General features: G+C 48.6%; 1 protein-coding gene and 1 pseudogene across 15 annotated transcripts in view; one reads left to right on the top strand and one right to left on the bottom strand.

The window, feature by feature from the left end:
- LOC147607047 (uncharacterized) overlaps positions 1-15,554 on the bottom strand; it is a 151,514-nt gene that overhangs the window by 72,102 nt on the left and 63,858 nt on the right. For 13 of the 15 annotated variants that reach the window (XR_015264913.1, XM_086791589.1, XM_086791598.1 and 10 more), the window contains 3 exons: positions 968-1,111; positions 638-871; positions 355-477 (listed from right to left, as the gene is read on the bottom strand). Coding sequence is in view for 14 of the 15 variants with exons in the window: in XM_086791589.1 (XP_086647715.1) it covers positions 355-477; positions 638-871; positions 968-1,111 (501 nt within the window). In the remaining variant the exon portion in view is untranslated. The remainder of the gene's footprint in view (positions 1-354; positions 478-637; positions 872-967; positions 1,112-15,554) is intronic. The other 2 variants (XM_086791595.1, XM_086791603.1) reach the window with 1 other exon arrangement.
- LOC147607050 (uncharacterized) lies at positions 12,163-13,159 on the top strand (annotated as a pseudogene).

The following is a 15,554-nucleotide window of genomic DNA, read 5'->3' as shown; positions in this document are numbered from 1 at the left end:
TCACTTCAACAGTTGGTGCCCAGAAGAGAGGATAGCGCTAACACCAGCAAGAACAAAGCGACGACCCACTGAAACAGCAAGCAGATGAGCAGAGGTCACACACCGCCAATGTGCGAGCAGCGTACTACACCCGTACACCACACACATACACACACACATGTATCAGCTGGAATGGCGAGAATTGAACCTGTGACCTCCCACTTGGGACTCCAACTCTTTAGTTATCCTAGGATGTAGCATTCTCGAGTCTGGTTCTCAAGGTTGGTATACCACTAATCTAGCACTGCTTTAAAATTGGAAAATGTGAATCCATATCATTTAGACCAAGCAATTGTTAACATTTATGCAATGTACCTGGTAAAGCTTACTGAGAAGATCATAGCGTTTGCACTTCATATAGAGTTTTTCAGCATCTTCTACACATCCAAGCTGGATAGCCACTGCTGCAGCCTTCGTTTCTGTGTCTTGAAAATTCAACTGCAAGATTTATAAGATGCCACCATAAATGCCCCCTCAGCATACACTTTTAAATTCGATTTTCATGATCTGGACATTTATGCTAGTCTCCTTTAGGTATGTAGAAAAGTGACCTAGTTAAAGTAAAAAATAGATTTGACTTTTGCATACACAATCTTACCATTTCATCATTCAAATTGCTGATTGCTGAAACAGCATATGCACGACCCATTCTTGCAAAGCATCGTACGGCTGCATCTAGAAACTCATGCTTCATGCAGTACCGAGCAATTTTCTTCAGTGTTGTGACATCTTTTACAGATTCAAGGACCTTGTATACTTCCGTGTCACGTCCTGTCAAGATTTGGTTACTGAAGTCCAGTAAGTCCTGGCGAGTTCTCCCATCAGCTTTCTCCTGGTAAAAACGAACAAAAAGTACAAATCCATTAGAAATCCAATTCAAAAAAGACACTTGGAGGTTGAAATGTTATCCTGACTTCATCCACATTACCATGCCGGTAAGGACTCCCATTGATATTTTCTTTATTACAGGAGTTTTTTCTGTGCCTGTCTGATCACTAAAGAGCCTCTCATAAAGGTATGCATAAGGTTCATGTTTCCCGAGAAGACCAACTTGATCATGGTTGATATCTACCTGCTAAAATGCATACAAAGTTGATGTCCGAAACAATTCAAAGTAAAAGCTTGAAGTTTTCTTCTCTCTCCCCCTCTTCTCTTGAAGTTTTCCGGCACAAGTGGCACACAGGAAGGAGTGCATGCCACGCATCTTGGAGGCACGGAAGGCCAGAAAATGGGTAGTATACAGGGACAGAAGGCTAATTATTGCAGAGAGATGTGCCAAATGATGGCACGTGACCTATGAGACCAGTCTTCAGATTGCAATCTGGAACTGTAATGGGGGTCTGCGACTAGATGCAGGATTATTCGAGGAGACTTTCAGCGACCAGTGCCAGAGGAGTACGCTACCCGGAGTAGCAGGATACAGGTTGGAATTGGTCCATCACCCCCAGCCACACATCACTGGAGGGACCAGGAGATCCAGAGGTGTAGGTATGCTCTACAGACAGGAGCTCCACCATATGATAAAGGCGATTAGACGGGATATTTAGGCACAGTACATGTGGATCAGGGTCAGGACAGAGGATGCCTGTGACATATATATTGCAGTTTGCTACTTCGCCCCAGCCAAATCTCTTATATGCATCCAGGGAACACTCACTGTACAAGAACCTTTACAGTGACATAGCTGAGCTCTCCAGGATAGAAGACATCCTTCTTACAAGGGACTCCAATGCCCGGACTGCCAGTGTTCAGGTGCCCTTTTTTGTGTGAGAAGACCCCATGTACCAGGAGCTTTATATTGAGAAAACTGAGCTTAGCCGAACTTCAGCAGATATGGCACCACGCACAACATATGGAGACTACCTACTCGACTTGGGGAAGCTCATGGATTAACCATATTTAATGGCATGGCTCGTTGGCCAGCTCAGGAGCATTCACATGTTACCCTGAGAGACAGAGATCTAGTACAGTGGACTATCTCATGGGCTCGCTCTCACTGATACCTCTCATTTCGGGGTTCACTGTCCCTCCCAGACCTATTGGAGTTGCAGCTGATCATGCCCACCTGGCTTCTCTCTCACCTGCAAATACACCACTCAGCCATTCACCATACCCTATCCCCGCTACCCAAAGTACCACTTCACCAAAGAAACCTCACCCGTCTATTCCAATCACCTCTACCGCAGCCTCTTCGACCTAGATCCAAATGATGGTCCCATGGATGACTTTACCCTGCTAGCCAACAAACTCCACACATCAACATCCATAGCTTTCCCTCATACCCAAGCCACCTCCAAGTCACCCTACGAAAACGTCCCACAGAATAGTTGGTATGCCGAGAGACCCGAAGCCGCCTCCACCGCAAGGTAGTCCAAAGCTCCACAACACACTGACAGGCTCGCATTGCTTTTTGTCACCTCGCTAGAAGGAAAAAGCGAGCCTACCTAGCCAAGCTTGAACACGAACCAACTATTCTTGGGACATGATTGTAAGGAGTCTTGGAGGCTTTTCCAAGATCCTCACCAGCAGACCCCAATTACTTTGCCAGATACCTACCTAGCACACTTACGCTACCTACCTTTATCAGGTCCCTAATCAGCCACCCATACCCCACCCCCCAAGAGCTCGCCCTCACAGTCATCCCTTTTCAGTCTAAGCATGGTGAGAGATGCCATTTAACGTTGCAGAATGGGAAGACACAGGATCGTAACGGTCTGGTAGCTGAGCACTTTTCCCAGGCCAAGGACATTTTGGCACCCATACTAGTCCATGTGTTTAACAGGGCTCTTTGTGAGGGCTTTCCTCACAGCTGGTCATGTAACACTATTGAACCTATCCTGAAGGCAGGAGATGCTATGGATCCAAATAACTAAAGAGCTATCATGATTGGTGACATACTGGCCAAGCTTTATGGATCTATTTTGGAACATGAGCTCAGTAGATGGGCAGAGGCACAGTGACTTAGCGCACTAGGGCAGGCAGGGTTCAGGAAATGGCATTCCACATTAGATCATATTTTCACATTGAGGGCCATCATTGAGTAGGGGAGAGCTCACAGGAAGAGGATCTATTGCTACTTTGAAGATTTCTGCAAGGCATTTGATACAGTCCCACAAGCCGAGCTGATGAGGAGACTACAGGACTTGGGAGTCCCAGATGTCATAGGCGATTCTCTCCCTATATGAGTCAGTGACGGGCAAAGTATGCGCCCCAAGGGGAGACTCAAAAGATCATACAGCACGATTGGAGTAAAACAAGGCTGCCCATTGTCCCCTGCCCTCTTTGGACTCTACATTGATGAGGTAGGTTGTCTGGACAGACAAGGAGGGCAGGGAGCACCACTAGCAAGAGTTCTGATACCGATCCTCTTGTATGCAGATGACATAGTCCTCATCTCGGATTCACCGGAAGGGCTATAGAGACATTTGGATGCTTTACAGGCCTTCTGTGAGGCACGGGACCTTCCTGTGAACCTTGGCAAGACCAAGGTTATGATCTTTAACACCACACCACAGTGGATTGGCAGACCCCACAGTTTACATACAGAGGAGAGACAGTGGAGTATGTCACGTCATATGTGTACTTGGGAACCGGTCCAGCATTCTCTATGAGGAGGGAAGCAGAGGCTAGATTGACACGAGGGTATGCAGCCTTGGGATCATTAGAGAAGAAGTGTGCTCATGTACAGTTCCAAGAACCTAGAACAAAGCTATGGCTATTTGACACGTTGGTCACTCCTACACTACTATATGGGGCTCCCATTTGGGGGCCAAGCTTATCTCTCACAAGAGAAGGAAGAAGAAAAAAGAACCCAATGACGTAAAAATAGAGGGTGAGGAGGAGCCCACATGCCTAGAGACTGAGGATGTATCTGATGAATGGGGACATATGGAGAGACCTCTTGTGATGATGATCTCACAGTTGATCAGGAGTAAGCCATCTATGCCACATGAGATTGTACGGGCTGAGATGGGAGCCCCACCGATGGCAATAAAGGCCCTGTTCCAGACTGACATTCCTACACAGATTATGGACCTCCCTCTGCACAGATATCCTCGCTTAGCTTTTTGTCCTCTAGACAGCTAGCCTGGGATGGAGATACACAGTGTTGGTATGCACAGGTGGTTACATGCTGTGGACTTCATGGCATGCAGGCGGATGCTTTGCCACCATTTCAGTATAGTATAGAGGCCCCCACCTATGACCTCAGCCACATAGAGCGGAACAGAGTGATCCAGCAAGATATCATCTGCCTTGATACTTACTTGAAGGTCACCCACACAACCACTAGGGACCAAGATGAGCTTCTACCGTGACCACATGCTTCATTTGACAAAGGATGGCTTCATCATACGGCAGAGATACATGCATACACACCTATCTTTTGGAGTGAGGTGTGCGATTGGCCAGGTCCGTACATCCTCCCATCAGCTGCAGATAAAGACAGCCAGATATGGACCAATGAGGATTGCACCAGCAGATCGGATATGTGAGCTGTGTCACACAAAGGCTGAGACAGAGGAGCATTACATATGTACGTGCCCGGTATACTACAAGATCGGGGGGAATTCCATTGTCTCTTCCATGATGGATTTGGTCCACTTTCTAGGGTCATGGACTACCATGATCAGAGATGCCTAGGACTCTTCCTCTTGGAGCTCCACAGACAAAGAGTCCCTACTACACCACAGGACAGAAACAGCGAGGGGACCAAGGCAGAGGACACTTACAGACTTCTTCTGGGCAGAGACTTTTATAGAGTCCCCCCTCCATCTGGATCCCTCTACAGCAGCCCCCACCCTATCACCCGAACCCCAGGCGCAGCAGCAGTTCGAGCCCGATCGAGAGGAGTACGATTAGGCCAAGCCATTGAGCTTTGCAGAGCAGGACGCCCTCGCACACGACCCCGATACTTCAGGCAGATCACGGCCATCATCTCCCACCATAGGAGGACCTTCTCTCACCAGCTCAATCCCACCACACTGAGCACCATGCAGCAGCTCCTAATGAGGGATATATTAGGGTGAGGGTAGAGAGCCATATGCTCTCAATTCTAGCACCAGCTTTAGCTTTTCATTTTTAGTTCCTAGAATTTCCATTTTTTTATGTAACTCAGACATTGTATCACATGGACTTGATGTAATTATTTTGGTCTCATATGTCACTTTGGCCTTTTGAAGACATTAATATATCTTTCTTTCTTTCTTTCTTCTTTCTCTCATCACACCTTGGAGCTCCCACCGAAGATGCACTTCTATAGAGATCACTTCCTCATGCTCACTAAGGATGGATCCAGCACCCGGGCTACCTGAGTGTTCGCATGTCCCATGCCATGCGGATTGCAATTGGCCAGATACGGGTGCATCTTCAGATCCAGGGAGCTCTTACGGAGACCTAGGGAGGAGAGGATCTGCAAATTATGCCGCATAGAGGTTGAGAAAGAAAGTTATATTAAATGTCTTCAAAAGACCATAAGGTCTATGAGACATAAAGGATTACAAAGATTATGTGTTACAGAGGAGCACTACATGTGTCGCTGCCCAGTATACTATGAGATCCACATGAGGTTTCACTCTCTATTCCATGAGGGATTTTGGTCCACTCTCCAAGATCATTGACTTCCAAAACAAGCGTTGCCTAGGGCTCTTCCTTCTCAAGCTCCGCACACACAAGGACACTTTCTTGAGAGAGCTTCGGCCCCAGCCACCCCAACCCCTCCCTGGCGAGCCAACCATCGCCACCTTCTTCTGGACCCAAGAGGAGGACACCCATACAGTGGATCCCGTGGACCCTCATCGCCCAGAAGGAGTTACCTTGGACCAGGTCTCCACATTCCAACGTGCCCAATGCCCCCAGCCCCTGGCCACAATCCCCTCATCAGCTCCAATTCCAGGACATGTTCGATCGCCATCAAGCTACCTTTCCACATGACAAAGCTGAGGGATACCTCTCAGCCATACTCATTAGCCCCATGCTTGATATTTTTTTAAATTTTTTTTTCAAGAAAGAGACTTCTATTAAGTATGAAAAAGGCATACAACAATCACGACTCTAAGCCATGTTCCCACTCCCTCATAAATATAACGCGCTTTGCCTACGCAGAACGAGAGGACCCCTGAATACAAGCCCAAGTAGCCATGAGAGTATGGATGATATCACCCCATATAGTACTAATGCACTGAGACCCAAAAACCTGGACACCCTCAATAGCCTCCGTGCATCTAGCTCTCTAGATCTGCCATGCTATAATACTGTTAACATTCTCCCAACTGGTGTCAATCCTCTATCTGAGGGATGTATAATCAGAGCGAGGGACATCCTGCAATAAACCATGCTAGGAAATACCTCTACAAATGAAAATAGCAGTTTGTACCACTGCCCTCGTAAAAAGGACTCAGAGAGCCAAGCAACAGTCCCCCCAAGTCACATGCCTGGCACGGCCACTCAATTTGCCCATAAGTTGGGCTATAGAAACCCAAATCAGTCTGGGCCTCAGCTGAGATTCAAGGGGACTGACAAGATCTTGGCCATTATGGTTAGGCAAGGAGTTGCTCGGCAGTGTTATCTTCAGGATTTGCCACTTTCACACTTTGTCCCTCCAGCACAAAGGTTAGACAACTCTTGGGAGATTATTGCTAGCATCTCAACCTGGAATATCTAGAAGGCTAGATGCACGGAGGCCATTGAGGATACTCCTGTTCTTGTTTCTCAATGTCTTTGCAGGATTTGGAGTGATATTATTCACACCATTATGGCTACCTGGGCCAAAATCCAGGGATCTTCGAGGGCTGCGGAGAGGAAGTGCGGCCCATTTATGAGAGAGTGGGACATTGGTATCTTTTTCACATCCTCTCATTCGGGGACCCTATTGGCAGCACAGGGCTCCTAATTGGTTGAGATCTCCACCTTGCTTGGTGTGAAATCTCCATTTTGTAAATTTTTTTCATACTTAATAGAAGTCTCCTTTCTGCAAAATATATATATATATGTTGTGCAATGCTGCATCCCCATAAACAATGTTGTACAGTCTCAAAATCTGCCACACATCTAGGGCAGGTAGGTGCTACACCGAAAACCGATCTCCTTTGATTGGTGGGGAGACCGCCATGTACAAATAAACAAAAGAAATGAGAGATCTGGCTCCTTCTGTATGAATGCCAAAGCCTATGCCAATATCTGCGCTGTATCACTGGAGCGATATCATGACTCTCACAATGAGGCCTGAGAGTAGGGATCCTATGCGGGAGTCTTTTTGAGGATAGGCATACGTCTGTAAGTCATTGCTCTCCCGGGCCATGAGGCTACAAATTGCATCATCTATTCTATCACACCTCCAGGGAGATTGAGGAGACGTAGCATGGAGGGATCATCCCAGATACTAGCCTTAGTCCAGTGAGGATTGTTGGTCGTTTGGGAAAGCATTGGTTCATTGACCCTTCTCCTCAGATAGTGACTCATGGCTCTTGGTCTTTGTGGTTATATGGTAGTAGTCCTATCAGATATCTTCAATGGGATCCAGGAGAGTGGGAGTGGATTGCTGCTTTCGATCCATTGAAAAGCCTTCCCTTTTTCAGTTTCACGGTCCGGAATGCCAGGCTTCTCCTCACTCGACAGATAACCAACTCGGATGATAGTCTCCATGAAAGGTCCCAGAGAGCCACTCATGCAGAATAGCTGCATCAATCTGCTCAATACGTATGCGAGAACCCCTAAGATGCTGAATGGATGCAACTCTCCAATCCTCCGGAAGACTCTTAAAGGTCTTCCAAGCAAGAACTGTGTATGCACATCTCTCCCATCCTGACCACTGCATGTAACGAGATGCACCAAGTGGCCAACCGGCCTCATCCCTAATGAATTCGTTCCACATAATAGGTTGTCAGTCAGCCTCATCCAAAGACCTAAAAAGCCTTTCTCGCAAAAATTGTCTCATGCTTGATATCTTGGAGACTGGTATACCGTCTATTGGGGACTAGTGCTCCCATCGTGTTTCATATTCCTAGTATTCCATGATGAAATTTCCATGGACAGTTTTGTATCACTCCCACATGATGATCATTGTATCAACCTCTACTTTTGGAGAGCAATGTTAGTTGTACTTGTTTTGTTTTCCTTTTCCATGATGAGACATACCATGGATAGCATTATATCACTTTCGTCTCATAGACCCATTGGGTCTTTAGAAGATGTTTGGTATAACTTTATTTCTTTCTTTCCAGTAAGATAGTTTTGTTTTGTTTCTATTTTATTTTCTGTTCCATGATGAGATATGCCATGGACATATTGGGTCTTCAGTAGACACTTAATCTCTCAATCCCTCAGACTTGATGTAGGTGCCTTTGAGGATAGCTTTAGAGATAGATAAATAGTCTTCTACTCGGAGACTCACCAGGCCCCTAGTCAGATGATGCCACAGGTGACAGGATACAGATGGGAGACAGCTTGCAGAGTAGGGACGAGATCGGTACACAGTAGTAGAGGATCAGGGGGGGTGGTAGTTCTTTTCAGAGAGAAGCTGCAACCGCTTCTACACATCGTTCAGAGAGATGATCAGGCCAGATATATGTGGGTGAGACTGAGGGCCGACACAGGCAGATTCCTCTATATTGCCATATGCTATTTTGCTCCTAGTACATCGACATATGCAGTGCCTAGAGGGCAGTCTCCTTTCTCTGTGCTAGATGATGACATATGGGAGTTCTCTAGGGATGGAGACATCATCCTGTTAGGGGACTTTAATGCCCGGACGGGCAACCACCAGACAGCCTTTCATGATACCTCAGAGGAGATGCTAAGAGAGTTGGAGACTCTGGATATGGGATTAGACAGACGCTCACAAGATGTGGAGTGCACAAAGTATGGGAGATATTTGGTAGATATGGGGACTGCACATGGGTTGGCCATACTTAATGGCTTGCAGAGGTTTCCGTCAACAACTGGATTTACTTGCTTTCCACGTAGACATGGTGCTAGCACAGTGGATTATGTTATGGCTATGCCGAGCTTTGTTTCATGCATTGAGGACTTCACAGTTGGATCTCGACCCATTGGGGTAGTAGTGGATCATGCATTGTTGACATTGACCATCTCTTTTCACCTTGCCACAGCTGAGAGGACACGAGGGGCAGATCACACTCGATATACTTTTACTTCAGAGACTGATGCTATCTACAGAGATGGGATTTATAGACGTCTATACACAAAGGAGCCAGGGAGACCTTGGAGGAGCTGACCCATATACTGACAGAGACTTTACAGGATGCAGCGAGAGAGGCATATCCACATACTCAGCCTGGACAGAGACAGCGTTCTGGGTGTATGCCCCAGAACAGCTGGTATGATGAGGAGTGCAGAGAGACAAGAGCCGGACTCCAGCGGGAGGTTGCTTTGGGAGTCACTACTCACCGACAGTCACGTATTGCCTTCCGGCGCCTTGTGCGAAGGAAGAAGCGGGCCTTCCTTGCTCAGCTAGAGCAGGCAACTGTTCTTGAGCCAGGATTGAGGGAGGCTTGGCGTTTGTTTCATGAGTCCTCCCCTGCTTTGGCCATCACTTCTACAGAGGTCTGGGGTAGTTATGCAGCATCTCTATATACAGTTCCTGGACAGACACCTTTTCCTGACCCGCCAGCACCACGCCCACAGACATGTACTTTCTTTACCACAGAGATGGTAAGGAAGGCCATTGATAGGATGAAGACTGGGAGAGCATATGATCATGATGGATTGGTCGCTGAGCACTTTATTCATGTGAGAGACATGCTGACAGAGCTTCTAGCAGTGATGTTCAATCGTGCTGTGTGTGAAGGCTTACCCGAGACTTGGAGTATGTCCACCATCGTGCCTATCTTCAAGTCAGGCGACCCTATGGAGCCAGGGAATTATCCTACTATTATGATTGGTCACACACTAGCATGATTGTATGCATCCATTCTTGAGCAGTAGTTGATGAGATGGGCAGAGAGAGGGCATTCGAGCAGAGGGACAAGCAGGGTTCAGGAGAGGTTTCTCTACTCTTGACCACATCTTGACTCTGCGGGCCATTATTGAGGAGGGCAGGTCGCATGGGCGACGGATTTATTGTAGCTTTGTGGACTTCCACAAAGCATTTGATACAGTGCCCATAGCCAGATTGATGAGGCGATTACAGGAGATGGGGGTACCCACAAAGCTCATATGGGGGATTATGGCTTTATATAGATCCGTTGCAGGACAGGTACGTACCCCAGAGGGGGTCTCTACTTTGGTTCACTCCACTATAGGAATGAAGCAAGGTTGCCCGTTATCTCCTTCATTGTTTGGTATGTATGTGGATGAGGCTTCTGACTACATTGAGAGATTGGGGGACACAGGAGCCCAGCTAGCAAGTACTTGGATCCCACTATTGTTATATGCTGATGATATTGTGTTGATCTCTGACTCCCCTGAGGGTATGCAGCGTCATCTGGATGCTTTACATGATTTTGCACATGATAGTGGATTGTCTGTCAACCTTGGCAAAACCAAGGTTATGGTGTTTAACACCACGCCACAGTGGGTTAGGCGATCAGCTCCCACATTTACATATGGGCAGGAGATTGTGGAGTATACACATGCATATACATATCTTGGGGTAGTATTCAGTGGGCCAGTGTTTTCGATGAGGAGAGCAGCAGAGACTAGATTGACTAGAGCACATGCAGCCCTGGGTGGTTTGGAGAGGATGTGTTCGCAGGTTCAGTTTCAGGAACCTCGAACGAAACTTTGGCTTTTTGACACTCTAGTGACATCAGCTATGCTTTATGGAGTGCAGATATGGGGACCTTCAGTGGGCCATCACAGCGCAAGCGGGTGGAGAGGTATAGAGAGGCCTTTGGTATCTATGATTGCTAGGATTATTAGGGCCAAGGCCTTGGTACCTCATGAGATTATTCGAGCAGAGCTAGCGGCTGCCCCTCTGGTGATTGAGGCTCTTACGAGATCAGTCTCCTACATACATGGCTTGTGGGATCTCCCCCGAGACAGATATGCACGCCTCGCCCTTGAGTCCTCCCGACAATTAGCTTTACAGGGAGACACGGCTTGTTGGTATGGACAGATGACATCTTGGTTCCAGGCACATGGTTTTAGCACGGACAGATTGCCTCCCTTCCAGTATTCTCAAGAGGCACCCTCTCTCACTCTCACATGGATAGAGATTACCAGACTCATCCGTCAGGATTTAGTTCAGTTGGACATTAGGAGGACATGGATACAGCCGACTCAGGAGCTAGGCACGAAGATGGCTTTCTACAGAGAGCATTTTCTTCAGCTCACAGCAGATGGTTTTGTGATCAGACCCAGTTACATGGATGTACACTTGTCTCATGCAGTACGATGTGCTATTGGTCAGATTCGCACATCCTCACACCAGCTTGAGATTGAGATTGGCCGATATAGAGGTATACCAGCTGAGGCCAGGATATGTCGAGTATGCCATGGGGAGCAAGAGACAGAGCTGCATTATATATGCCATTGTACTGCATACTATGAGATACGTGGTCATTTCCACTGTTTATTCCGAGAGGGTTTTAGACCACTTTCCAGAGTCATGGGGTACCAGGACCAGAGGTGTTTGGGATTGTTCTTGCTTGAGCTGCGGAGATATAGAGATAGCCTGCTTAGGCGCACAGAGAGCCAGACTCAGAGGCACATTACAGACTTCTTTAGTCCAACCATCACTGCGCCAGATGGACCACAGCAGCAGCAGGACATGGATACCGCCCACACCAACGGTACACTGATTGATCGTGCGATTGAGCTTGGGTGGTCCAGACGCCCACGACTACGGAGGAGGGCATCCCAGCATAGACGGAGGTTGCAGTGGCGGATTCGGATTATTCTTGCGAGACATGCGGGCTTGTTCACTTTGTTGCACTACTGTTCGCCGCCCTTGCTTCTTTCTCTCTCTCTCTCTGCGCTTCCCTGTTTGCCGCCCCTGCTCGCCGCCTGTTCACTTCGATGCGCTACTATCCACGCCCCTGCTCGCTTCGCTAGTGTTCGCCGCCCGCAACTCTCCCGCCTTCTGTTCGCGCTGGCTTGCTCCCTTTTCCCACCCACCCTTGCTCCCTTTTCCCACCCACCCTTGCTCCCTTTTCACACCTACCCTTGCTCATGCCCCCAAGGCAGCAACATAAGTGTTAGGTCTCTCCGAGGTACATCAACATGGCCAAGGGTGCAAGCAAAAAGGAGATAGTCAAAATGGAGGATAAGCTGAACATCTCCATCAAAGAAAACAAGAAGACGGCGGACTCCGCCATCAACAACATCATCAACCGACTTTCCAAAGTCGAGAAGGAGATTGAAACTTTACAAAAAGAGAAGGAAGCTTGGAAAAGGGAGAAGGAGACTTGGGAGAAGGAGAGGGAGAAAGAGAAGGAAGGAGGGAAGAAGGAGAAAGAAGCATGGAAAGAGGAGACAGAGGAATGGAAGAAGGAACGGGACACTATGAAGGAGGAAATCGACACCCTCAAAGCAGAGGTGATCTCTCTACGGGACCGACCACCACGGGAGGAGGGGGAGATTGTGGAAGTTGACAAAGAGGCCATCAAAGAGGAACTCACCAAGAGCCTAGAAGGTAAGATGGAGGCAACAAGGGAGGGTTGGGTAGAAGTGGTGAAGAGGAACATCAAAAAGGAAGTGAAAGAGGATGCCCAAAAAAGAAGGGCTCCAAATCGTCAACACCACCATTGAGGAGGAGCGGATGCGACATGCTCATAGACTCAATGTGAGAGTCACGGGGATTCCCGAGGTAGCCGACTCAACCCCCGAGGGGGATGGGCGGACACTATGCACATGACTTGGATACTCACATGAGGGACCCCCCCCCTTCCTCAAAGCTTGGAGGGCCGGGAAAGACATGACAAAGAAGAGAGCTCTCATCATACAGTTTCGGGATGTGGAGGCACGCACCATCTTCATGAGGAAGAGGGTCATACTACGAGGCTTAGTGGGAGCTTCTATTTTCTTGGATGAAGATCTCACGAGGATGCAGCTAGAGCATAGGAGAGCTTGCATGCCACGAGTCTTATACGCGAGGAGAGAAGGCAAGAAGGCCTTCTATCAAGATGGTCGGGTCATCATTGATGGCCGGCCCATGGATTAGCGGTTTGGGGCCTATGGGACACAGACCAGGCCACTAACAGAGATACACATGGCAGTATGGAACTGTAATGGTTCACTATGGGTGCAGCCTCTCCGGAGGGATTACAGAGACATTTGGATGCATTACAGGCATTCTGTGCAGATAGAGATCGGACAGTGAACCTTGGGAAAACCAAGGTTATGGTGTTTAACACCACACAGGCATGGGTGACGAGATCAGAGCCTCAATTCACTTTCGGAGGGGAGCCGGTTGAGTACGTCAGGTCATATGTCTACCTGGGAGTTACTTTCACACGACCGCGTTTCTCCCTAAAGGAGGCAGCAGCAGCTAGATTAGCGCGAGGGCAGGCAACCTTGGGGACACTTGAGAGGCAATGTGCACACACACAGTTTCAGGAGCCGCACACCAAATTGTGGCTATTTGATACACTTGTCACACCGACCCTCCTGTACGGAGCCCAGACAGAGGATCCTAATAGATTTCTTCAGCACCATCACCAGCACCAGCAACCCAGCCCACACACCTCCTGATACCTCCTCCATCGGGCCATCAGGGCACCAGCCACGCTCCCAAGGAGTCACCACTGATAGAGTAGTCGTCTTATGTCGTGCTCGTCGACCACGCCCACCAGGATCCCAACCACGGCATCCTCACCATCACCAGATCAGAGCCATTATTGCTCGGCATCGGAGGCACCTACCTCGCTTCTACGACCTCTCCATTCTAGACAGCCCCATGGTGGAGATATTTGATCTGAGGAGAGGGCAGCACTTCAACTGATCAACATACATGGATCTACTTGATATACATTTTCCAGTATTTTCTACTCAATATCATCTAGGAGTCTTACTTACAGTTCATATAACTGTAAGACAGTTTATTGTACTTCTCAGTTTCATTGGGTTGTTCTCTTTGATGAGACACCAACTTCAGATGTACTCTCAATTATGGTCTTATACGCCATTATGGCCTCTTCGAGACGTTAATATATCATTTCATTTCATTTCTCTCACACATTCACAGTATCAGTGCCATGCCCCCCCTCTAGAGACTCCCGAGGCTCGCCCTACAGTCCTCCCAACAGCTAGTAGCAGATGGGCACAAGTCATGGTATACCCGAGTATGCACCTGGTTCACAAGGGCGGGACTCAAGATGGATCGCCTCCCCCCACTCCAGTATGGCCTAGAGTCCCCATTCATTAGGCTCTCTCAAGATGACACGAACCGGGTGATCAGATATGATTTATTGGGACTATACATATAGGATACCTGGATCACAACACATGAGCCACTCTCACACAAATGGCAGTACTACATGGATACTTTCATGAGGCTTACAGAGGATGGTTTCATACAGAGGGCCACATATCTTGACATATACATGTCACATGCCGTGCGGATTGCAGTGGGCCAGTTGTGGGTGTCATCGCACCGCCTCAGGATAGAGACAGGGAAAGCCATGCAGATACCTCGTGAGGAGAGGATATGCACTATGTGCTAGCAAGAAGTCGAGTCAGAGGAGCACTTCATATGCAGATACACCGTATATTATGAGATTCGAGGGAGATTCCACTTTCTCTTGAGAGAGGGGGTTGGACCCTTATCCAAGATCATGGATTGCCCAGATCAGCGATGCCTAGGCCTCTTCCTACTAGAGCTTCATCGCCACAGACTCACTGATTAGGGAGTCGAGACCCCATGGGAGACATCCACCCCGGCCCCAGGCGACCATCACTCAGTTCTTCAAACCACGAGAGGAAGCCCTATCACCCATGGATGACATGCCCATAGCCTCATTGAGCCACACATTCTTGAGTGCCCGACCCCCCGCCATACCCCACTCTGGTGCAGTGTTGCCAGGCGTTTCTGAAACGGCAGGTATGAAACGGGTTTCATACGTTTTGAAACGTTTCATAAGAGGTAAGGTACAAAAAGGTTTCATACAAAAAAGAAAAAGCATGTATATTTTTAACTTGAAATATACAAAAGAAAAAACTGTTGACATAAATAGCCTCTACGCTCGCTGAAGCTCTCGCTCCCCCCCTGCTCGCGCTGACTGCACGCCCTCCCCCCCTTTTCCCGCCTTCCCGTCTGCTCCCCACTCCCCCCCCCCCCGCCTGCCCTCGCGTTTGCCCCCCCTCCCCCGCCTAGTTGTTCTGCGCGCCCCAGCGCTCCTGCGCCGCCGTCCCCTGCTCCAGCTCCCCTCCTTCGGCCCCCCCCCCCTTAGCCGCCGTCGCCTCTTCTTCCCCCCGCCCCCCCTTCTTCGCGCTGCTGCCGCCTCCCCCCTAGGGGCTTTTTGTCCTCACCGCCTTACCCCCCCCCCCCCCCCCCCCACCCCCCATTTTTCCTTTTCTGATTTTTCCGTCCCCCCTGGGGTTTTCTTCCTTTTTGCCTT

This window comes from Cibotium barometz, chromosome 56 (assembly GCF_041138505.1).
Source record: "Cibotium barometz isolate CiBa-2024 chromosome 56, ASM4113850v1, whole genome shotgun sequence".
Taxonomy (NCBI): Eukaryota; Viridiplantae; Streptophyta; class Polypodiopsida; order Cyatheales; family Cibotiaceae; genus Cibotium; species Cibotium barometz.
This window is presented reverse-complemented; position numbering and strand designations above follow the sequence as displayed.